Source organism: Procambarus clarkii, chromosome 15 (assembly GCF_040958095.1).
Source record: "Procambarus clarkii isolate CNS0578487 chromosome 15, FALCON_Pclarkii_2.0, whole genome shotgun sequence".
Classification (NCBI taxonomy): domain Eukaryota; kingdom Metazoa; phylum Arthropoda; class Malacostraca; order Decapoda; family Cambaridae; genus Procambarus; species Procambarus clarkii.
In genome coordinates, this window is record NC_091164.1 from 21338329 (window position 1) to 21363071 (window position 24743).

The following is a 24743-nucleotide window of genomic DNA, read 5'->3' on the forward strand; positions in this document are numbered from 1 at the left end:
CCTGCGGGCCGCTCCAAGTTATCCATGTGGGCCTATGGGTCTGTTGGACCCAGTTATCCATATGGGCCTGCGGGCCGCTCCAAGTTATCCATGTGGGCCTACGGGTCTGTTGGACCCAGTTATCCATGTGGACCTGCGAGCCGCTACAAGTTATCCATATGGGCCTATGGGTCTGTTGGACCAAGTTATCCATGTGGGCCTGCGGGCCGCTACAAGTTATCCATGTGGGCCTGCGGGCCTCTTGGACCAAGTTATCATAAGTCGAGCCTGGCCTCAGGTCGGGTCCGGGGAGTAGAAAAACTACCAGAACCCTCTCCAGGTATACTGAAATTGTTCCAGGTTATGTTAGTCTGCACTCAACTTGTTCCAGGTTATGTTAGTCTGCACTCAACTTGTTCCAGGTTATGTTAGTCTGCACTCAACGTGTTCTAGGTTATGTTAGTCTGCACTCAACTTGTTCCAGGTTATGTTAGTCTGCACTCAACTTGTTCCAGGTTATGTTAGTCTGCACTCAACTTGTTCCAGGTTATGTTAGTCTGCACTCAACGTGTTCTAGGTTATGTTAGTCTGCACTCAACTTGTTCTAAATAATGTTAGTCTGCACTCAACTTGTTCTAGGTTATGTTAGTATGCACTCAACTTGTTCTAGATAATGTTAGTCTGCACTCAACTTGTTCTAGGTTATGTTAGTCTGCACTCAACGTGTTCTAGGTTATGTTAGTCTGCACTCAACTTGTTCTAAATAATGTTAGTCTGCACTCAACTTGTTCTAGGTTATGTTAGTATGCACTCAACTTGTTCTAGGTAATGTTATTCTGCACTCAACTTGTTCTAGATAATGTTAGTCTGCACTCAACTTGTTCTAGATAATGTTAGTCTGCACTCAACTTGTTCTAGGTTATGTTAGTATGCACTCAACTTGTTCTAGTTAATGTTATTCTGCACTCAACTTGTTCTAGATAATGCTAGTCTGCACTCAACTTGTTCTAGATAATGTTAGTCTGCACTCAACTTGTTCTAGGTTATGTTAGTATGCACTCAACTTGTTCTAGGTAATGTTATTCTGCACTCAACTTGTTCTAGATAATGTTAGTCTGCACTCAACTTGTTCTAGGTTATGTTAGTATGCACTCAACTTGTTCTAGGTAATGTTATTCTGCACTCAACTTGTTCTAGATAATGTTAGTCTGCACTCAACGTGTTCTAGATAATGTTAGTCTGCACTCAACTTGTTCTAGATAATGTTAGTCTGCACTCAACTTGTTCTAGATAATGTTAGTGTGTACTCAACGTGTTCTAGATAATGTTAGTCTGCACTCAACGTGTTCTAGATAATGTTAGTCTGCACTCAATTTGTTCTAGATAATGTTAGTGTGCACTCAACGTGTTCTAGATAATGTTAGTGTGCACTAAACGTGTTCTAGATAATGTTAGTCTGCACTCAACGTGTTCTAGATAATGTTAGTCTGCACTCAACTTGTTCTAGGTTATGTTAGTATGCACTCAACTTGTTCTAGTTAATGTTATTCTGCACTCAACTTGTTCTAGATAATGTTAGTCTGCACTCAACTTGTTCTAGATAATGTTAGTCTGCACTCAACTTGTTCTAGGTTATGTTAGTATGCACTCAACTTGTTCTAGGTAATGTTATTCTGCACTCAACTTGTTCTAGATAATGTTAGTCTGCACTCAACTTGTTCTAGGTTATGTTAGTATGCACTCAACTTGTTCTAGGTAATGTTATTCTGCACTCAACTTGTTCTAGATAATGTTAGTCTGCACTCAACGTGTTCTAGATAATGTTAGTCTGCACTCAACTTGTTCTAGATAATGTTAGTCTGCACTCAACTTGTTCTAGATAATGTTAGTGTGCACTCAACGTGTTCTAGATAATGTTAGTCTGCACTCAACGTGTTCTAGATAATGTTAGTTTGCACTCAATTTGTTCTAGATAATGTTAGTGTGCACTCAACGTGTTCTAGATAATGTTAGTGTGCACTAAACGTGTTCTAGATAATGTTAGTCTGCACTCAACGTGTTCTAGAAAATGTTAGTCTGCACTCAATTTGTTCTAGATAATGTTAGTGTGCACTCAACGTGTTCTAGATAATGTTAGTGTGCACTAAACGTGTTCTAGATAATGTTAGTCTGCACTCAACGTGTTCTAGATAATGTTAGTCTGCACTCAATTTGTTCTAGATAATGTTAGTGTGCACTCAACGTGTTCTAGATAATGTTAGTGTGCACTAAACGTGTTCTAGATAATGTTAGTCTGCACTCAACGTGTTCTAGATAATGTTAGTCTGCACTCAACTTGTTCTAGGTTATGTTAGTATGCACTCAACTTGTTCCAGTTAATGTTATTCTGCACTCAACTTGTTCTAGATAATGTTAGTCTGCACTCAACTTGTTCTAGATAATGTTAGTCTGCACTCAACTTGTTCTAGGTTATGTTAGTATGCACTCAACTTGTTCTAGGTAATGTTATTCTGCACTCAACTTGTTCTAGATAATGTTAGTCTGCACTCAACTTGTTCTAGGTTATGTTAGTATGCACTCAACTTGTTCTAGGTAATGTTATTCTGCACTCAACTTGTTCTAGATAATGTTAGTCTGCACTCAACGTGTTCTAGATAATGTTAGTCTGCACTCAACTTGTTCTAGATAATGTTAGTCTGCACTCAACTTGTTCTAGATAATGTTAGTGTGCACTCAACGTGTTCTAGATAATGTTAGTCTGCACTCAACGTGTTCTAGATAATGTTAGTCTGCACTCAATTTGTTCTAGATAATGTTAGTGTGCACTCAACGTGTTCTAGATAATGTTAGTGTGCACTAAACGTGTTCTAGATAATGTTAGTCTGCACTCAACGTGTTCTAGATAATGTTAGTCTGCACTCAATTTGTTCTAGATAATGTTAGTGTGCACTCAACGTGTTCTAGATAATGTAAGTGTGCACTAAACGTGTTCTAGATAATGTTAGTCTGCACTCAACGTGTTCTAGATAATGTTAGTGTGCACTCAACGTGTTCTAGATAATGTTAGTGTGCACTCAACGTGTTCTAGATAATGTTAGTGTGCACTCAACGTGTTCTAGATAATGTTAGTCTGCACTCAACGTGTTCTAGATAATGTTAGTCTGCACTCAATTTGTTCTAGATAATGTTAGTGTGCACTCAACGTGTTCTAGATAATGTTAGTGTGCACTAAACGTGTTCTAGATAATGTTAGTCTGCACTCAACGTGTTCTAGATAATGTTAGTCTGCACTCAATTTGTTCTAGATAATGTTAGTGTGCACTCAACGTGTTCTAGATAATGTTAGTGTGCACTAAACGTGTTCTAGATAATGTTAGTCTGCACTCAACGTGTTCTAGATAATGTTAGTCTGCACTCAATTTGTTCTAGATAATGTTAGTGTGCACTCAACGTGTTCTAGATAATGTTAGTGTGCACTAAACGTGTTCTAGATAATGTTAGTCTGCACTCAACGTGTTCTAGATAATGTTAGTCTGCACTCAACTTGTTCTAGGTTATGTTAGTATGCACTCAACTTGTTCTAGTTAATGTTATTCTGCACTCAACTTGTTCTAGATAATGTTAGTCTGCACTCAACTTGTTCTAGATAATGTTAGTCTGCACTCAACTTGTTCTAGGTTATGTTAGTATGCACTCAACTTGTTCTAGGTAATGTTATTCTGCACTCAACTTGTTCTAGATAATGTTAGTCTGCACTCAACTTGTTCTAGGTTATGTTAGTATGCACTCAACTTGTTCTAGGTAATGTTATTCTGCACTCAACTTGTTCTAGATAATGTTAGTCTGCACTCAACGTGTTCTAGATAATGTTAGTCTGCACTCAACTTGTTCTAGATAATGTTAGTCTGCACTCAACTTGTTCTAGATAATGTTAGTGTGCACTCAACGTGTTCTAGATAATGTTAGTCTGCACTCAACGTGTTCTAGATAATGTTAGTCTGCACTCAATTTGTTCTAGATAATGTTAGTGTGCACTCAACGTGTTCTAGATAATGTTAGTGTGCACTAAACGTGTTCTAGATAATGTTAGTCTGCACTCAACGTGTTCTAGATAATGTTAGTCTGCACTCAATTTGTTCTAGATAATGTTAGTGTGCACTCAACGTGTTCTAGATAATGTAAGTGTGCACTAAACGTGTTCTAGATAATGTTAGTCTGCACTCAACGTGTTCTAGATAATGTTAGTGTGCACTCAACGTGTTCTAGATAATGTTAGTGTGCACTCAACGTGTTCTAGATAATGTTAGTGTGCACTCAACGTGTTCTAGATAATGTTAGTCTGCACTCAACGTGTTCTAGATAATGTTAGTCTGCACTCAATTTGTTCTAGATAATGTTAGTGTGCACTCAACGTGTTCTAGATAATGTTAGTGTGCACTAAACGTGTTCTAGATAATGTTAGTCTGCACTCAACGTGTTCTAGATAATGTTAGTCTGCACTCAATTTGTTCTAGATAATGTTAGTGTGCACTCAACGTGTTCTAGATAATGTTAGTGTGCACTAAACGTGTTCTAGATAATGTTAGTCTGCACTCAACGTGTTCTAGATAATGTTAGTGTGCACTCAACGTGTTCTAGATAATGTTAGTGTGCACTCAACGTGTTCTAGATAATGTTAATCTGCACTCAACGTGTTCTAGGTTATGTTAGTCTGCACTCAACGTGTTCTAGATAATGTTAGTCTGCACTCAACGTGTTCTAGATAATGTTAGTCTGCACTCAACGTGTTCTAGATAATGTTAGTCTGCACTCAACGTGTTCTAGATAATGTTAGTCTGCACTCAACGTGTTCTAGATAATGTTAGTCTGCACTCAACGTGTTCTAGATAATGTTAGTCTGCACTCAACGTGTTCTAGATAATGTTAGTCTGCACTCAACGTGTACTACATAAGGGCTTAATGTAATTCACCTGCAGATTAAATGTTAATATAATAAATGATTGTAGTTTACACTTGTTAATTTCTAACAACTCGGACCAATTTGGTTGTTAAGATCTTAATAATCCCGAGACAGAAGTTTAATTTAATTATTGTTAACATAATAAAATATTCCCGTCATTGTCTATTCAAATTGTTAACATATTAAAATGATCCAATATATTACCAACTTCGGTTTCTATTAAGACTTTACTGGAGCTAGACTTAAGCTGTTGTCTTTAATTATGTTTGTGTTTATAGAGAACGAAAACTTTAATTTATATATCTTACATCGAAGTCCAGACTGATGAGCATTGTGTTTAGAAATTTCAATTAATGAAAAAAATGTCCGTCATGAAAATATTTGATTTTTTGTAATTATTTAGCGTCCTCCACTTAGTAATGCTCCAGCAGCGTCCTCCACTTAGTAATGCTCCAGCAGCGTCCTCCACTTAGTAATGCTCCAGCAGCGTCCTCCACTTAGTAATGCTCCAGCAGCGTCCTCCACTTAGTAATGCTCCAGTAGCGTCCTCCACTTAGTAATGCTCCAGCAGCATCCTCCACTTAGTAATGCTCCAGCAGCGTCGCTCACATTAATATATCATTAAACCCTGACACTTATCAGTGTCTGTGCACATACTTCAACATCGCAACGCTTCAGTTAAGTCTGCCAAGTCTGACACTGTCATTTAGTAATGACTCAGAAGATTGTTACATAGGAACATGTTACTTTGTAATTTGCTTCTTGTCAGTGACTCGTCAGTCTGCCTCGTGGTGGTCTGAGACTCAGAAATGACCCAGTAGTCTACCATGCAGTAGTCTGCCCCACCTACAATAGTCTGCAACTTACAGTTCTGTTGACCCAGTAGTCTACCATGCAATAGTCTGCTCCACCTACAATAGTCTGCAACTTACCGTTCTGTTGACACAGTAGTCTACCATGCAATAGTCTGCTCCACCTACAATAGTCTGCAACTTACTGTTCTGTTGCCAATCTTATTGACCCTACAGTTGAGCTTGGCGGGCTGGTCGACCAGGGCGGTGACGTTGGCCGAGCGCTCCACATCGTAGAAGGGCCCCGGCGGGAGGACGTCGACGAAGGGCGGCAGGGAGTTATATACGTGCTGCTGGTGGCTGCCGGACTCCTCCTCCAGGATGGCGCACCACGCTGCAGGAGGAACACACAGTCGTCACCTTCACACCACAACATCAATATATAGTTTACCTACTAACATCTGCTGCAAAGACATCCCTCAATTTTAATTCCTAACCTTTAAGTTAGCTTTATATATTCAGCTTGGTATATTTCTACATATATCACTGTATATTCGGTAATAATTTGTTATAGGTAATAATACCTCACACCTGTGGTGTTAGTAAGCAACCACAATACTGACTTACTCATAACTCAACAGCAACATTTTTCAACAGCTCCTATTAACTGTGTGCTAATCTTATCATCTCATGAATTCATCCTGAGGCTAAAATAGAATTTATTGAGAACTGCTCTTGATCACATGGAATGTATGTGTGTTGATAATTCCATAATTCTAAAAAAAACTCGTTACTATTTACACTCTTTGAGTCATTTGTAGAAATAAAAATAAAAGATCACTTAACAGCAAGAACAAACTTTTCCAAACAAATCTTTTGAAGCCACAGCGAGGAGCAGGACCCCGGCCTCCCGGAGCGCTCAGGACCCCGGCCTCCCGGAGCGCTCAGGACCCCGGCCTCCCGGAGTGCTCAGGACCCCGGCCTCCCGGAGCGCTCAGGACCCCGGCCTCCCGGAGTGCTCAGGACACCGGCCTCCCGGAGCGCTCAGGACCCCGGCCTCCCGGAGCGCTCAGGACCCCGGCCTCCCGGAGCGCTCAGGACCCCGGCCTCCCGGAGCGCTGAGGACCCCGGCCTCCCGGAGCGCTCAGGACCCCGGCCTCCCGGAGCGCTGAGGACCCCGGCCTCCCGGAGCGCTCAGGACCCTGGCCTCCCGGAGCGCTCAGGACCCCGGCCTCCCGGAGCGCTCAGGACCCCGGCCTCCCGGAGCGCTCAGGACCCCGGCCTCCCGGAGCGCTCAGGACCCCGGCCTCCCGGAGCGCTCAGGACCCCGGCCTCCCGGAGCGCTCAGGACCCCGGCCTCCCGGAGCGCTCAGGACCCCGGCCTCCCGGAGCGCTCAGGACCCCGGCCTCCCGGAGCGCTCAGGACCCCGGCCTCCCGGAGCGCTCAGGACCCCGGCCTCCCGGAGCGCTCAGGACCCCGGCCTCCCGGAGCGCTCAGGACACACATTTCCAGATAAACCCGGGACGTCCCAGTCGGCCATGACGACCGGGACGCTGGAGAAAGTTGGCCTCAATTTGCCCCAACTTGGTGCAATCGTTGGACGCTCCACGACAAAATTTATCCAATGAACTCACGTGAGGGAAAAAGACAATTCGTTCCTTATATTCAAGTAAAAGTTTACGTGACACTGTTAGTGAAAGTATTCTCTGTAGCAGAGGTACTGACGATTGTACAGGTTGTCCACCACCATTATGTCTCTCTGTCCACCACCACCACCCTCATCATGTCTCTCTGTCCACCACCACCATCATGTCACTCTGTCCACCACCACCATCATGTCTCTCTGTCCACCTCCACCATCATGTCTCTCTGTCCACCACCACCATCATGTCTCTCTGTCCACCACCACCATCATGTCTCTCTGTCCACCACCATCATCATGTCTCTCTGTCCACCACCACCATCATGTCTCTCTGTCCACCACCACCATCATGTCTCTCTGTCCACCACCATCATCATGTCTGTCTGTCCACCACCACCATCATGTCTCTCTGTCCACCACCACCATCGTGTCTCTCTGTCCACCAACACCATCATGTCTTTCTGTCCACCACCACCATCATGTCTCTCTGTCCACCACCACCATCATGTCTCTCTCTCCACCACCACCATCGTGTCTCTCTGTCCACCACCACCATCGTGTCTCTCTGTCCACCACCACCATCGTGTCTCTCTGTCCACCACCACCATCGTGTCTCTCTGTCCACCACCACCATCGTGTCTCTCTGTCCACCACCACCATCGTGTCTCTCTGTCCACCACCACCATCGTGTCTCTCTGCCCACCATCACCATCGTGTCTCTCTGTCCACCACCACCATCATGTCTCTCTGTCCACCACTACCATCGTGTCTCTCTGTCCACCACCACCATCGTGTCTCTCTGTCCACCACCACCATCGTGTCTCTCTGTCCACCACCACCATCGTGTCTCTCTGTCCACCACCACCATCATGTCTCTCTGTCCACCACCACCATCGTGTCTCTCTGTCCACCACCACCATCATGTCTCTCTGTCCACCACCACCATCGTGTCTCTCTGTCCACCACCACCATCGTGTCTCTCTGTCCACCACCGCCATCGTGTCTCTCTGTCCACTACACGATCACATGTCTCACTACGCCAGAGGGCCCCGTGGCGTAGTGGTAAGACACTAGCTTGGCGTTTCGCGAGCTATTTGTCCTGGGTTCGTATCCTAGCCAGGGAGGATTTACTGGCAGCCAATCCTGAACTGTAGCCTGTTTAACCCAACAGTAAAATGGGTGCCTGGTTGTTAAACGATTGGGCGGGGTCGTATTCCGGGGAAAATTAGGATTAAGGACTTGCCCGAAACGCTGCGCGTGCTCGTGACTGTATAGGAATGTAAGAACTATTGTATATAAATAAATAAATAAATAAATAAATAAATAAATAATATATAAATAAATGTATCTCTGTCCACCATCACTATCATGTCTCTCTGTCCACCACCTGGTTGATGGGGTTCTGGGAGTTCTTCTACTCCTCAAGCCCGGCCCGAGGCCAGGCTTGACTTGTGAGAGTTTGGTTCACCAGACTGTTGCTTGGAGCGGCCCGCAGGCCCACAAACCCACCACAGCCTGGTTTGTCCAGCACGTTTTTTAGAAAACAGTCCAGTTTTCTCTTGAAAATGTCCACGGTTTATCCGGCAACATTTCTTATGCTCGCTGGGAGGACGTTGAACAACCGCGGACCTCTGATGTTTATACAGTGTTCTCTGATTGTGCCTATGGCACCTCTGCTCTTCACTGGTTCTATTCTACATTTTCTTCCATATCGTTCACTCCAGTACGTTGTTATTTTACTGTGTAGATTTGGGACCTGGCCCTCCAGTATTTTCCAGGTGTATATTATTTGATATATCTCTCTCGTCTCCTTTCTAGTGAGTACATTTGGAGAGCTTTGAGACCATCCCAATAATTTAGGTGCTTTATTGCGTCTATGCGTGCCGTATATGTTCTCTGTATTCCCTCTATTTCAGCAATCTCTCCTGCTCTGAAGGGGTAAGTGAGTACTGAGCAGTACTCAAGACGGAACAACACAAGTGACTTGAAGAGTACAACCATTGTGATGGGATTCCTGGATTTAAAAGTTTTCGAAGTTCTCGTTCCCCACTGTGGGAAATTTCCAAATCAAATATACAAACTCTAATGTAATTGTAATAATATGTGAAATTTACATTGGTTAGTTATAGAAAAGTTACAGAAAATGGGGTTACATACCCAAGGTCAGCTACACAACTTCAGCCAATGTTTTGGATAACTTAATAAAATCCACCAGTCTCAGGGCTAGTTACACAATAAAATGAATCTACTAAATTAATTATATAGTAAATAGACTTGACCTCAAACCCATTCTTTCTCCCGAATCTCAAATATAAACAAATGGTTCTGGACCAGAGAGGAGGAAGGCAGCCATTGTATATAGAGGCACTGCCAGTGTCGTTGTGGTGAATCCTGGACCCAACAAGCGGGCCTTCCACAACCCCAATTTCCTCCTGCAAGTATTAAACAGCGTGATTTACACCAAAGGAATATAGTCACTATTTGTTGCCGCAATTTGCAAGACAGGAGAAAAATGCCACAGTTCGGTTAGTCTATTAGCTCAGATTATATTGGCCAATTATTTCTGTGTCTAGGATAAATCGTTAGGGCATAAGACAACACCACATACCAGGGGTAAATGTCTCTAACTAACCACATTTAAGTACTACATTGGAAATACATCTGTCCTTGGTAGATGTTACTTTGTATCGTGTTCCACCCCAGGTATACTGACAACACACACTCCACGACGGACCACATGTGGCAGATCAACTTCGATGCAGGATGACCTAGCTCTCACACTACAAACAGCTGAAGATATATACATTCTTAACTAAAATAGTAGTAGTGTAGTATAACACTTAGCTAAAATCTACCATTTAAGTAGTGTCAAAATAAACTTAAGTTTACTAGTGTCAATATATTGTAAAATGCAGTCCACTTAGAAACAATAAATACAATTAAATACTGTTTTTTTAACTAACAATCAAATCAATCACTGGTAGATTTACACACAACCACCACCATCATCATGTCTCTCTGTCCACCACCATCATCATGTCTCTCTGTCCACCACCATCATCATGTATCTCTGTCCATGTTATGGACCCGAGTCTAGCGTCCGGGCACGGAGCGGTGATCTGTGGGTCAGCTCCCGAAACCCCCTCCAAATGGACGACGCCATCTAGTGAGGACGGGATATACCGGCCACAGGGGCTGGATTCCCGTCTTAATCAGCTCGTGACATAGCCGCTGCTGACCTCTGGTGAGGTGGCGCTTAGACAGCAACGCCATCTATGGAGTGGATAGGTGGACGTTTGTGTCTAAGCCTGTAAGTGAGGTGCCCTAGAGCGTCCCTAGTACTGATGACGTGTCTGATTACAGAGTCGACCTGGGACTGCTGTATTGGACGGTGGAGCAGTCTACCCAAGGCAGCCAAAGTCTCTCCACGTGTTTGCTGCAGAAGCTGTGAGTCACCCCCGGACGAACGCTGTTGAGTGGGTTAGCCTGCCTGTGACGTGGCAGTACCAGGGATTCGTCTTATCTGGTGGCTGGCTGGTGGAAGAGACTAGCCACTGTGGTGTGGAGAGAGGAGAGTGATCTGCGGAATCACACGAAGCTCCTGCCTAGGGCTCACAACCCTAGTATCGGTCGTGGAGTGGCCTACACAGTGAAGCTGAACGGAACCTGCCAGCTACAGACTGGATTGTGGTTGAAGGCCTCCACGACGGTGCACCCAGTGGGACTGTGATTTGGCTGGCCTGTGGCCGGGGTAGATTCGCCGAGAGAATCAAAGGATTCATCGTGGGCCACGAAGAAGAGAACCAGGGCTACTCATCTTGAGCACCGTAGAGCATCCTGTGTCTTCAGAGGAAGACTAATTTGTATATAATAAGTGTAGTTATAGCAACCCCGCGTGTGACTGTGATATATTTATGGTGGTGGTAGCAAAATATATACAAAAGCAGTACATTTGTATCCCTTTCCCATTAATTTAACTTGCGTTACGGAACGCACCCCTTGAAAGCCACTACTAGCTTGGGGCCGGATACCCAAACTCTAATAACATCAGAGAAGAACCCGGTTGCAACCCAATAGGGCCGTAACAGTCCACCACCATCATCATGTCTCTCTGTCCACCACCATCATCATGTCTCTCTGTCCACCACCATCATCATGTCTCTCTGTCCACCACCACCATCATGTCTCTCTGTCCACCACCACCATCGTGTCTCTCTGTCCACCACCACCATCTTGTCTCTCTGCCCACCACCACCATCAGTGTCTCTCTGTCCACCACCACCATCATGTCTCTCTGTCCACCACCACCATCGTGTCTCTCTGTCCACCACCACCATCTTGTCTCTCTGCCCACCACCACCATCGTGTCTCTCTGTCCACCACCATCATCATGTCACTCTGTCCACCACCACATCTCAAAATTCTAATTTAAATAATAAAAAATTATTATTAATATATGTGTTCAAATATAATTAACTTGCTTTACATAAGTGTCAAGGTTACTATTCATTAATGCAGGAAACTTATCATAGTGTTTAACACTGATCAATATAACTGTAAATTACATGCGGTAAAATAATACCGACCCGGCCCATTATTACATTATTCTCAATACAGGAAAAGCACAATAAAAAATAGTAATTGTTATAATTCTATCGAAATTATTTTTCGATAGAATTATAAATAATTCAGGCAGGTGGTGATGAGGCCAGGCAGGTGGTGATGAGGCCAGGCAGGTGGTGATGAGGCCAGGCAGGTGGTGATGAGGCCAGGCAGGTGGTGATGAGGCCAGGCAGGTGGTGATGAGGCCAGGCAGGTGGTGATGAGGCCAGGCAGGTGGTGATGAGGCCAGGCAGGTGGTGATGAGGCCAGGCAGGTGGTGATGAGGCCAGGCAGGTGGTGATGAGGCCAGGCAGGTGGTGATGAGGCCAGGCAGGTGGTGATGAGGCCAGGCAGGTGGTGATGAGGCCAGGCAGGTGGTGATGAGGCCAGGCAGGTGGTGATGAGGCCAGGCAGGTGGTGATGAGGCCAGGCAGGTGGTGATGAGGCCAGGTAGGTGGACATGAGGCCAGGCAGGTGGACATGAGGCCAGGCTGGTGGACATGAGGCCAGGCAGGTGGACATAAGGCCAGGCAGGTGGTGATGAGGCCAGGCAGGTGGACATGAGGCCAGGCAGGTGGACATGAGGCCAGGCAGGTGGACATGAGGCCAGGCAGGTGGACATGAGGCCAGGCAGGTGGACATGAGGCCAGGCAGGTGGACATAAGGCCAGGCAGGTGGTGATGAGGCCAGGCAGGTGGTGATGAGGCCAGGCAGGTGGACATGAGGCCAGGCAGGTGGACATGAGGCCAGGCTGGTGGACATGAGGCCAGGCAGGTGGACATGAGGCCAGGCAGGTGGTGATGAGGTCAGGCAGGTGGACATGAGGCCAGGCAGGTGGTGATGAGGCCAGGCAGATGGTGATGAGGCCAGACAGGTGTTGATGAGGCCAGGCAGGTGGACATGAGGCCAGGCAGGTGGTGATGAGGTCAGGCAGGTGGACATGAGGCCAGGCAGGTGGTGATGAGGTCAGGCAGGTGGACATGAGGCCAGGCAGGTGGTGATGAGGCCAGGCAGGTGGACATGAGGCCAGGCAGGTGGACATGAGGCCAGGCAGGTGGTGATGAGGCCAGGCAGATGGTGATGAGACCAGGCTAGTGGTGATGAGGCCAGGCAGGTGGTGATGAGGTCAGGCAGGTGGTGATGAGGCCAGGCAGGTGGACATGAGGCCAGGCAGGTGGACATGAGACCAGGCAGGTAGTGATGAGGCCAGGCAGGTGGACATGAGGCCAGGCAGGTGGACATGAGGCCAGGCAGGTGGACATGAGGCCAGGCAGGTGGACATGAGGCCAGGCAGGTAGACATGAGGCCAGGCAGGTGGACATGAGGCCAGGCAGGTGGACATGAGACCAGGCAGATAGTCATGAGGCCAGGCAGGTGGACATGAGGCCAGGCAGGTGGACATGAGGCCAGGCAGATGGTCATGAGGCCAGGCTGGTGGTGATGAGGCCAGGCAGATGGTGATGAGGTCAGGCAGGTGGTGATGAGGCCAGGCAGGTGGACATGAGGCCAGGCAGGTGGACATGAGGCCAGGCAGGTGGACATGAGGCCAGGCAGGTGGACATGAGACCAGGCAGGTAGTCATGAGGCCAGACAGGTGGACATGAGGCCAGGCAGGTGGACATGAGGCCAGGCAGGTGGACATGAGGCCAGGCAGGTAGTCATGAGGCCAGGCAGGTGGACATGAGGCCAGGCAGGTGGACATGAGGCCAGGCAGATGGTCATGAGGCCAGGCTGGTGGTGATGAGGCCAGGCAGGTGGTGATGAGGTCAGGCAGGTGGTGATGAGGCCAGGCAGGTGGACATGAGGCCAGGCAGGTGGACATGAGGCCAGGCAGGTGGACATGAGGCCAGGCAGGTGGACATGAGACCAGGCAGGTAGTCATGAGGCCAGACAGGTGGACATGAGGCCAGGCAGGTGGACATGAGGCCAGGCAGGTGGTGATGAGGCCAGGCAGGTGGACATGAGGCCAGGCAGGTGGACATGAGACCAGGCAGGTGGACATGAGGCCAGGCAGGTGGACATGAGGCCAGGCAGGTGGACATGAGGCCAGGCAGGTGGACATGAGACCAGGCAGGTAGTCATGAGGCCAGACAGGTGGACATGAGGCCAGGCAGGTGGACATGAGGCCAGGCAGGTGGTGATGAGGCCAGGCAGGTGGACATGAGGCCAAGCAGGTGGTGATGAGGCCAGGCAGGTGGACATGAGGCCAGGCAGGTAGTGATGAGGCCAGGCAGGTGGACATGAGGGCAGGCAGGTGGACATGAGGCCAGGCAGGTGGTGATGAGGCCAGGCAGGTGGACATGAGGCCAGGCAGGTGGTGATGAGGCCAGGCAGGTGGACATGAGGCCAGACAGGTGGACATGAGGCCAGGCAGGTGGACATGAGGCCAGGCAGGTGGTGATGAGGCCAGGCAGGTGGACATGAGGCCAGACAGGTGGACATGAGGCCAGGCAGGTGGACATGAGGCCAGGCAGATGGACATGAGGCCAGGCAGGTGGACATGAGGCCAGGCAGGTGGACATGAGACCAGGCAGGTGGCCATGAGACCAGGCAGGTGGACATGAGGCCAGGCAGGTGGTGATGAGGCCAGGCAGGTGGACATGAGGCCAGACAGGTGGACATGAGGCCAGGCAGGTGGACATGAGGCCAGGCAGGTGGACATGAGACCAGGCAGGTGGACATGAGGCCAGGCAGGTGGACATGAGACCAGGCAGGTGGCCATGAGACCAGGCAGGTGGCCATGAGGCCAGACAGGTGGACATGAGGCCAGGCAGGTGGCCATGAGACCAGGCAGGTGGCCATGAGGCCAGACAGGTGGACATGAGGCCAGGCAGGTGGACATGAGGCCAGGCAGGTGGACATGAGGCCAGGCAGGTGGACATGAGGTCAGGCAGGTAGGACATGAGACCAGGCAGGTGGACATGAGACCAGGCAGGTGGCCATGAGACCAGGCAGGTGGCCATGAGACCAGGCAGGTGGACATGAGGCCAGACAGGTGGACATGAGGCCAGGCAGGTGGACATGAGGCCAGGCAGGTGGACATGAGGCCAGGCAGATGGACATGAGGCGAGGCAGGTGGACATGAGGCCAGGCAGGTGGACATGAGACCAGGCAGGTGGCCATGAGACCAGGCAGGTGGACATGAGGCCAGGCAGGTGGACATGAGGCCAGGCAGGTGGACATGAGGCCAGGCAGGTGGACATGAGACCAGGCAGGTGGCCATGAGACCAGGCAGGTGGACATGAGGCCAGGCAGGTGGACATGAGGCCAGGCAGGTGGACATGAGGCCAGGCAGGTGGACATGAGGCCAGGCAGGTGGACATGAGGCCAGGCAGGTGGACATGAGGCCAGGCAGGTGGACATGAGGCCAGGCAGGTGGACATGAGGCCAGGCAGGTGGACATGAGGCCAGGCAGGTGGACATGAGACCAGGCAGGTGGACATGAGACCAGGCAGGTGGCCATGAGACCAGGCAGGTGGACATGAGGACAGGCAGGTGGACATGAGGCCAGGCAGGTGGACATGAGACCAGGCAGGTGGCCATGAGACCAGACAGGTAGGACATGAGACCAGGCAGGTGGACATGAGGCCAGGCAGGTGGACATGAGGCCAGGCAGGTGGACATGAGGCCAGGCAGGTGGACATGAGGCCAGGCAGATGGACATGAGGCCAGGCAGGTGGACATGAGGCCAGGCAGGTGGACATGAGACCAGGCAGGTGGCCATGAGACCAGGCAGGTGGACATGAGGCCAGGCAGGTAGTCATGAGGCCAGACAGGTTGGACAACCGTAAAGGTGAGGCACAGACCGGTAAATAACCTGACCCTCGCCATTTGTTGTGACTTTCAGCTCTACGAAAGCATCAGAAGAAATTATAAGCACCAAGATTGTAAATGATTCAATGTTTTCCGGAATGCATTACTGGAATCTCTCTGCTGAATAATTTATATTCAATGTTTAGCTAAAGCCAGTCGAGAGAGTTCAAAGGAACTGCAGCATATTTCTCAGGATTTGGCCAAAAACTGCTTTTATAACATTAATATTATATAAAACTGTTGCAAACATCTGTGCTTGGTGCAATATCAACAGCGGAGACAAAAACAAATACAGGTATTTATAGCGATATCAGAACATACTTTTCTACATAGCAATTCTTAAAAAATGTTTTGAGATGAACTTAGTCAAATGGTGTCTGGCATTAATGATACAAGAGACTACGGAGCTTTCCTGTGAGTAGAAGTTAGTTCTCCGCCACCATAAAACTGTACAGTGTCGTGTACTAGGTAATTTTGAATATAAATTGGAAGCTCGACAGTTAGAAAATTAATGAATATGGCGTCAAATAATGTTTTAATAATGTGTTTAGTGAATGGTTTCAAACATGTTAGTTCCCTTATTGTAGACTGTAGTATTAAGGGCACCAGTCCTCTCCCAGACTGTTACATCTGGGAAAGCCAGTCTGCCTCCACTCACCCCAGGAGGCGCAGTGAGGGAGCTACTTGAAGCATGTCCCAGAGAGGCACCCTTCCTGAGTCCTGATGGGCACACCCTTCCTGAGACCTGATGGGTGCACCCTTCCTGAGTCCTGATGGGCACACCCTTCCTGAGTCCTGATGGGCACACCCTTTCTGAGTCCTGATGGACGCACCCTTCCTGAGTCCTGATGGACGCACCCTTCCTGAGTTCTGATGGGTGCACCCTTCCTGAGTTCTGATGGGTACACCCTTCCTGAGTCCTGATGGGTGCACCCTTCCTGAGTCCTGATGGGCACACCCTTCCTGAGTCCTGATGGGCACACCCTTCCTGAGTCCTGATGGACGCACCCTTCCTGAGTTCTGATGGGTACACCCTTCCTGAGTTCAGATGGGTGCACCCTTCCTGAGTCCTGATGGGCACACCCTTCCTGAGTCCTGATGGGCACACCCTTCCTGAGTCCTGATGGACGCACCCTTCCTGAGTTCTGATGGGTACACCCTTCCTGAGTCCTGATGGGCACACCCTTCCTGAGTCCTGATGGACACACCCTTCCTGAGTCCTGATGGGCGTACCCTTCCTGAGTCCCGATGGGCGCACCCTTCCTGAGTCCTGATGGGCGCACCCTTCCTGAGTCCTGATGGGTGCAGCACCCTTCCTGAGTCCTGATGGGTGCAGCACCCTTCCTGAGTCCTGATGGGTGCACCCTTTCTGAGTCCTGATGGGTGCACCCTTTCTGAGTTCTGATGGGCGCACCCTTCCTGAGTTCTGATGGGTGCACCCTTTCTGAGTTCTGATGGGCGCACCCTTGCTGAGTTCTGATGGGTGCACGCTTCCTGAGTTCTGATGGGCACACCCTTCCTGAGTCCTGATGGGCGCACCCTTCTTGAGTCCTGATGGGCGCACCCTTCCTGAGTCCTGATGGGTGCACCCTTCCTGAGTTCTGATGGGCGCACCCTTCCTGAGTCGTGATGGGTGCACCCTTCCTGAGTTCTGATGGGTGCACCCTTTCTGAGTTCTGATGGGCGCACCCTTTCTGAGTTCTGATGGGTGCACCCTTCCTGAGTTCTGATGGGTGCACCCTTTCTGAGTTCTGATGGGTGCACCCTTCCTGAGTTCTGATGGGCGCACCCTTCCTGAGTTCTGATGGGTGCACCCTTTCTGAGTTCTGATGGGTGCACTCTTCCTGAGTTCTGATGGGTGCACCCTTCCTGAGTTCTGATGGGTGCACCCTTTCTGAGTTCTGATGGGTGCACCCTTTCTGAGTTCTGATGGGTGCACCCTTCCTGAGTTCTGATGGGTGCACCCTTTCTGAGTTCTGATGGGCGCACCCTTCCTGAGTTCTGATGGGTGCACCCTTTCTGAGTTCTGATGGGCGCACCCTTGCTGAGTTCTGATGGGTGCACGCTTCCTGAGTTCTGATGGGCACACCCTTCCTGAGTCCTGATGGGCGCACCCTTCCTGAGTCCTGATGGGCGCACCCTTCCTGAGTCCTGATGGGTGCACCCTTCCTGAGTTCTGATGGGCGCACCCTTCCTGAGTCGTGATGGGTGCACCCTTCCTGAGTTCTGATGGGTGCACCCTTTCTGAGTTCTGATGGGTGCACCCTTTCTGAGTTCTGATGGGTACACCCTTCCTGAGTTCTGATGGGTGCACCCTTTCTGAGTTCTGATGGGTGAACCCTTCCTGAGTTCTGATGGGCGCACCCTTCCTGAGTTCTGATGGGTGTACCCTTTCTGAGTTCTGATGGGTGCACCCTTCCTGAGTTCTGATGGGTGCACCCTTTTTGAGTTCTGATGGGTGCACTCTTTCTGAGTCCTGATGGGTGCATCCTTTCTGAGTTCTGATGGGTGCACCCTTCCTTAGTCGTGATGGGCACACCCTTCCTGAATCCTGATGGGCACACCCTTCCTGAATCCTGATGGGCACACCCTTTCTGAGTCCTGATGGGGGCACCCTTCCTGAGTCCCGATGGGCGCACCCTTTCTGAGTCCCGATGGGTGCACCCTTCCTGAGTCCCGATGGGCGCTCCCTTCCTGAGTCGTGATGGGCACACCCTTCCTGAATCCTGATGGGCACACCCTTCCTGAGTCCTGATGAGCACACCCTCTCGCGTCCTGATGGGCGCAGGTATAGGCAAATAGGCGGCGTTGCTAAGGGTTCCACCTTGGTGTCCTATTTACAAATGTTTACATGGGCACCGTCGATCAGAAAGTCCTTGTTGACAAGTACCTAAAGCCGACTGTGTACTGTAGATATGTAGAGGACATATTCCTGCAGGTATCTTGTATCTTCTGATTTTTGTCTGTAGGGATAACGTTTCTATTAACAATATCTTTCAGGACCCTTTCCTCCGTTTTATGAGCTGTGGAAAAGAAGTTCCTGTAAAATAGTCTAATAGGGGGTATAGGTGTTGTGTTAGTTGTCTCTTCAGAGGTTGCATGGCGTTTCACTTTCCTTCTTATGATGTCTTCAATGAAACCATTGGAGAAGCCGTTGTTGACTAGGACCTGCCTTACCCTACTGAGTTCTTCGTCGACTTACTTCCATTCTGAGCTGTGACTGAGAGCACGGTCGACATAAGCGTTAACAACACTCCTCTCGTACCTGTCTAGGCAGTCACTGTTGGCATTTAGGCACATTCCTATGTTTGATTCCTTAGTGTAGACTGCAGGTGTGGAAACCTCCGCTCCTTTCCATGACTATTACATCTAGAAAGGGCAGCTTCCCAGCCTTCTCCATCTCGTAAGTGAAAAGCAACACAGAATTCTGCTCAAATGCCTCATTCAGCTCCTGCAGATGTCTGACATCAGGTACCTGTGTAAAAATGTCGTCAACATACCTGCAGTATATGGCCGGTTTCAAGTTCATGTCGACTAAGACTTTTTGCTCGATGGTACCCATGTAGAAGTTCGCAAACAGGACACCTAGGGGAGAACCCATGGCGACCCCATCTACTTGCTTATACATGTGCCCATCCGGGCTCAAGAAGGGTGCCTCTTTAGTACAAGCTTGGAGTAGTTTCCTTAGAATGTTTTCTGGTATGTCAAGAGGAGTACAGGCCGGATCACGATACACTGTCCGCTATCATCCCGATTGTTTCATCCACAGGTACGTTGGTAAACAGTGATTCTACATCCAACAAGGCTCTTATCTCTGTGGCCCGTGTTCCCCGCAGTAAGTCAACAAATTCCTTTGGAGACTTCAGGCTGAAGGTGCAAGGGACATAAGGAGTCAGCAAGCCGTTGAGTCGTTTCGCTAGTCTGTACGTGGGTGTGGGTATCTGGCTGATGATTGGCCGAAGTGGGTTTCCAGGCTTATGTGTCTTGACATTTCCATACGCGTATCCAGGTTTATATTCCCCAATAATCTTTGGCAGGTGGAGTCCGGATTTCTTGGCGTTCACAGTTTCGATCAATTTGTTGACCTTTGCTTTCAATTCGGCTGTAGTGTCCTTCGTTACCCTTTGGAATTTAGTTTGGTCAGAGAGTATGAGGTTCATTTTCGCCAGATATTCGTCTTTTTTAAGAATGACGTATATTGGCGACTTGCCACCTCTCCTGACAACTATCTCCTTGTTCTCACGAAGGCTCTTAGCTGCCGCTTTGAGCTCCGGAGACAGTATGGTGGTTTTGTAGTTGCCTCGATTCTTTCCTCCTTCCGCAATAAGTTCTGCTTGTAAGGTGTTTTTGGTGGTGACCTTCTTTTGTGCCTCGAGGTCGAATATGTCGTCCAACAGGATCTCAACTCCACTTTCCGGGCCATCTCACTTGGTCTGGACATAACGTGACAGTTTATTCCCAGATAAACTGGAGTTGGTATATAAATATCAGTTGGCTCAACTATAGGAAGCCAGAAGCAACCCTTCCCTGTCATCCCCACCGTTTCCCCCCCTCCCCCCTTCCCTCCTACTCGTCCTTTTTAGTTTAGTTCATTTATTATGCACCCCATACCCATCTTGTGGGCGGTAGTGGAAAGGATTACAGAGGCACATAATGGGCTCAGGGACTGAACCCCACAATTCATTTAGCTAAGCAAGTTACAATCTTGATGAGCTAGTTACAAAATTCAGTATAAGTCGTCACATCAATAATGGGTTCGAGATCGACCACATGTACAGTTTCTAAATTAAGCAACTGACATATGTGGAGAGCTAGTGTCACAATTGATATGTTTGTCCTGCACACCGCCCTCAATCCAGTGGGCAGCGGTGAATAGGTTACAATCACTTAGTTACTACCTACAGTTAGCAAACTGGGGATATTTGGCTAACATTTCTGGTAGCAGATCATTTTGAATGAAATATTTACACATCGTTGGAACATTGGTTATGGAATTGTCTCTAAATTCACGTATCTTTACGCACTCCATCACAGTGACGGAGGGTGCGCGAATAATTTTGTTGACACAGTTTACATTTGGTCAGGTCTAAGCCGAGCAGTAGTAACATCTAGAAGTCTGCTGATTTTATTGGATGAACCATAGATGTGTGGCTCCTCTTGAATGATAGTATGGTGATAGATGGAATTACTGGTGTCAATTTCACTTTGCCTCAGATCTACAAGATCTTGTTGAAGTTCTCAATGTACTACTGCTCTCAGATTGCTCATTGACAATCCAAGGTTACACTCAACGGCTCCTATTAAAGGCAGATTCTTTGGCTAACTTATCAGCTCTATCATGCATTCGGAGGCCAACATGTCCTCCCAACCATTACCCCATCCCCTCGTCCTCTCCACCGTTTCCCCCTCGTCCTCCCCATCATCCTCCATCCCCTCGTCCTCCCCACCATCACCCACTCCCACGTTCCCTCGTCCTCCCCACCATCACCCACTCCCACGTCCCCTCGTCCTCCCCACCATCCCCCCCCCCCTCCCATCCCCTCGTCTTCCCAACCATTCCTCCCAGCTTCGTCTGATGCGTTCCAAGACGATCTGATGTTCCCATCAGAAAAATGGGAACATCAAATGATCTGGTGTTCCCATCACTGAAAAATAAGAACAGTTTAAAAAAATGAAATGAAAAAAAACTATACTCACGAAATGAACGGAATGGTAAACAACACAGCTCAATTCCAATGCAATGTCACACAAAATAATTAAACCAAGATTAAAATAAATCAAAATCTATGAAAATTCAATTTAACAATGCAATCGGAAACATTGGAAAGGAATTGTAACATATTTAGTATAGAGTGTGTTGCTTTTACATGGAACAGATAGCACTGTTTTAAATAAAAGCATGTTTTTACCTGTCACAGGTGTGGCATCTATATAGTAGGTATATAAGAACACACAGTATTCAAATGCAACGTTGTGTCAAAATTTCAAAGGAATCGGTAAAGAGGTTACAAAATATAGCTTAAACAACACAGAAATTATCGACAGATACAACGATAACCCGAGACTCGACATCAGTGAGGCCCTACACATCAAAAGGTCAAAACCAGCAATCAACAGCGAATTAACACATAATTACATTCTACCCACTTCAAGACTCCGAACCAGCACAGAAGCAAGAAGATAGAATGTATACCCGTGGTTATATGCCCATTGTATATATCCATTGTTTCATGTTTGTCTTTTGTTTCCTGTCACCTCACCCAAAAACGAATATAAGCATGATTTGAGTAAGTAAAAAAAATATATATACATATATATCATCACGCTTTCATCATTCACAAACCTGGCGAATATGAACGTGTGCTTGAGAGAGATGCCTTCAGGGCGGCGATATTCAGACTATGTATAACCAAGGCATCTTTATGTGACACCGAAATGAAGGACACTCGACTGAAAATTATTTAATATATAAAGATAAGCATTGTGCTGAGATACCCGACTATGTCTCAACAGCTGAGGGGGCTCACCTCAGTGAAATGCTGAGTGAACTCAAACTCAGCACGCTGGAGGAAAGGTGAATCAATACTTTGAGTGTAAATGACAGGGTGGAGTAGAGGCAAAGTTCAAAATGAGAAACGGAAGGAATGAGTTAGCATGGAGAATTACGCTCGGAAATCCTGGACTAGGTTAACTCACACTAAGAGCTTGCAGCTGTCTGCTTAAAAGCAGCCCAGCAGAGAATGTGAGGATGGCGTGACCGTGGAGCCAAGGACAGGGAAGGTTGAAGTTGGTGACGCGGTCTTGGTATTATGAACTGCAAAGTTAAGTTTGCATGTCACGCTTCACTGGACCGGACATTGGTGAGAAAATTGTCGGGAACGCAAATGACGATGACATATAAATAAGATTTAAATATAACAACACAAACTAGATCTCGAAAGAATGTATAAATAATATAAATTTAGATTCAGTAAAGTCCTGAGTAAATACTAGTTTAGAAATAAGGTTGTTGATTTATGGAACAAGTTGCCGAGCGACACAGACGTGGGCTGGATAGATTGTCTAAAGTGTAGGTTAGGTATATACTTGAATGAGTTTGGTTGAAAATAGATGGAACCTGTCTCGTATGGGCCAATAGTGAGAGACCAAGGACTGTGAGAGAGCGCGGGGAAAAGATGTTGGTGGAGGGAGTAGGGTGGTCCTGCTCCCAGCCACCAGACGGTGGACACAGTGAACATGACGGCATAGCAGTGCCGTATGGAGTCACCGAGATGAGGGTTGGTAACGAGACTTATGAGAGAATGAGCGGTGAGGCAAGTGAGTACTGCAGTTGACTTGTACTGTGGTATATCCGGTGGCGCGGGACTTAACTGATCTGGTGTGAATATATCCTGGAGCAAGAATAGTAGCCCTTTGGATCAAGAAGTAAAGAAGAACTTTTTTGTGTGAAGAGTCGCATCAAGTAAACAAAAACTCGTTTGTAATAGTAGTCTGCAGATACGGTGCTGGGTAAGGCAGGTTAGGACAGTGATCCAAGAGTGGACAAAGGCACATATAATGGTGTATTATGGAGGCTCGGTAAAGAGCTGGAGATTTTAGTGCTTTGTGCCCCAAGGTGGCAGTGGAGTCAAATGGTGAATTATTGACAAAATGGTAGTTGTTGGACTGGTGGTTACCTTAATACTTACAAGCCTGTTTCTAGTGAGAATGACTCAACTTATGGTGGTATTCTGTGTCGATTCAGAAGTCCAAAATAACACTATTCAGCTCTCTTTGAAAGTCATACATACCCACAACTGATATGAAACTCAGTCGGGGGATTCTATGTCTACTTTGAAATCAATTTTTTTGCAATGAGAATGAGTATAGTCTTTGTGTACTCACCTAGTTTTGTTTGCGGGATTCGAGTTTTCGGCTCTTTCGGCCTCTCAACTGTCAGTCAACTGGTGGACATATTTCTGAATTGTATGTATTGTAACCGGTTTTAGCTAATAAGAACCATCTTGTCATGTCACGCGGCTACTTTCTTGCACCGGATTGGCTATTGTATGGGCACTATGTTATCTAAAATCAGAACTGACCTCGGCGTTCAACTGTCATTGTCTTCAGTGACCCCGCGAATGGACCGAACAAATTCTAGTGAGTAGGTATAGCCTCAGGGGTGACGGAAGTAGCTCTAAGGTTTGTTAGGCTATCATGTGACCAAGATACTTAACGCTACGCCAGTGATTGTTGTGTAACCAATATTAAAGCCTGGGTTTTATCATCCAGTAACTTCAGCAAGGAGTTAACGCTAGCGATCAGAGGAGCAGAGTGAAGAGTCTGCAGTATTACTGCAGTGTGACTTATGCAGCAATATTTATATTACTGCACAAGTATAAATACTGCAGTATATTCACTCAGGTCTTCACACGCACATTGTGCTCAGACTGTGTGAGCAGAGAGACGTGTGTGGGTGTGAAGGTTTGTCGCACCGTCGACCAGTTCTGGCAAGATGACGCTACTGACGATATTTGTCATACTCTTGTCTCTTTGTTCACTCTTGGAATAGTGGCTGTCATTCCGCTCTAATGATGTACAACTTGATCATTTTGTTAGTGAATACATGTACTTGTCATGTACGAGAGTAGACTGTTCATACTAGAGTTATAACAGGGAGTGTCATTCACCATACTCTTGTGTCATTGACTGTGTCATTTATGTACGAGTGAAGCGTGACACGGAGCCGCAGTATTCACAGTCTAACAGGAAGAGAGATAATTGATTTTTTTATTCAAAGGCAAGTGATGAACATTTATTTGTATAACAGTGCCCAGTTAATATACATGTATATTCATTTATATTTTTGTTTTTCCTGTATTATAATATAAGACGTATTATAATATTTATATTTTAATACATAATATTATTCATTGTTACGAATGATACATATAGTAATAGTGTGAGTACGTAAAG

At 47.4% G+C, this 24743-nt stretch overlaps 1 protein-coding gene across 1 annotated transcript in view; it reads right to left on the reverse strand.

Moving 5' to 3' along the window:
- Nucleotides 1-24743, reverse strand: part of LOC123759125 (zwei Ig domain protein zig-8) — a 267274-nt gene that overhangs the window by 53683 nt on the left and 188848 nt on the right. Inside the window, exon 3 of the mRNA XM_045743995.2 lies at nucleotides 5937-6124. Within this exon, the coding sequence (XP_045599951.1) occupies nucleotides 5937-6124 (188 nt within the window). The remainder of the gene's footprint in view (nucleotides 1-5936; nucleotides 6125-24743) is intronic.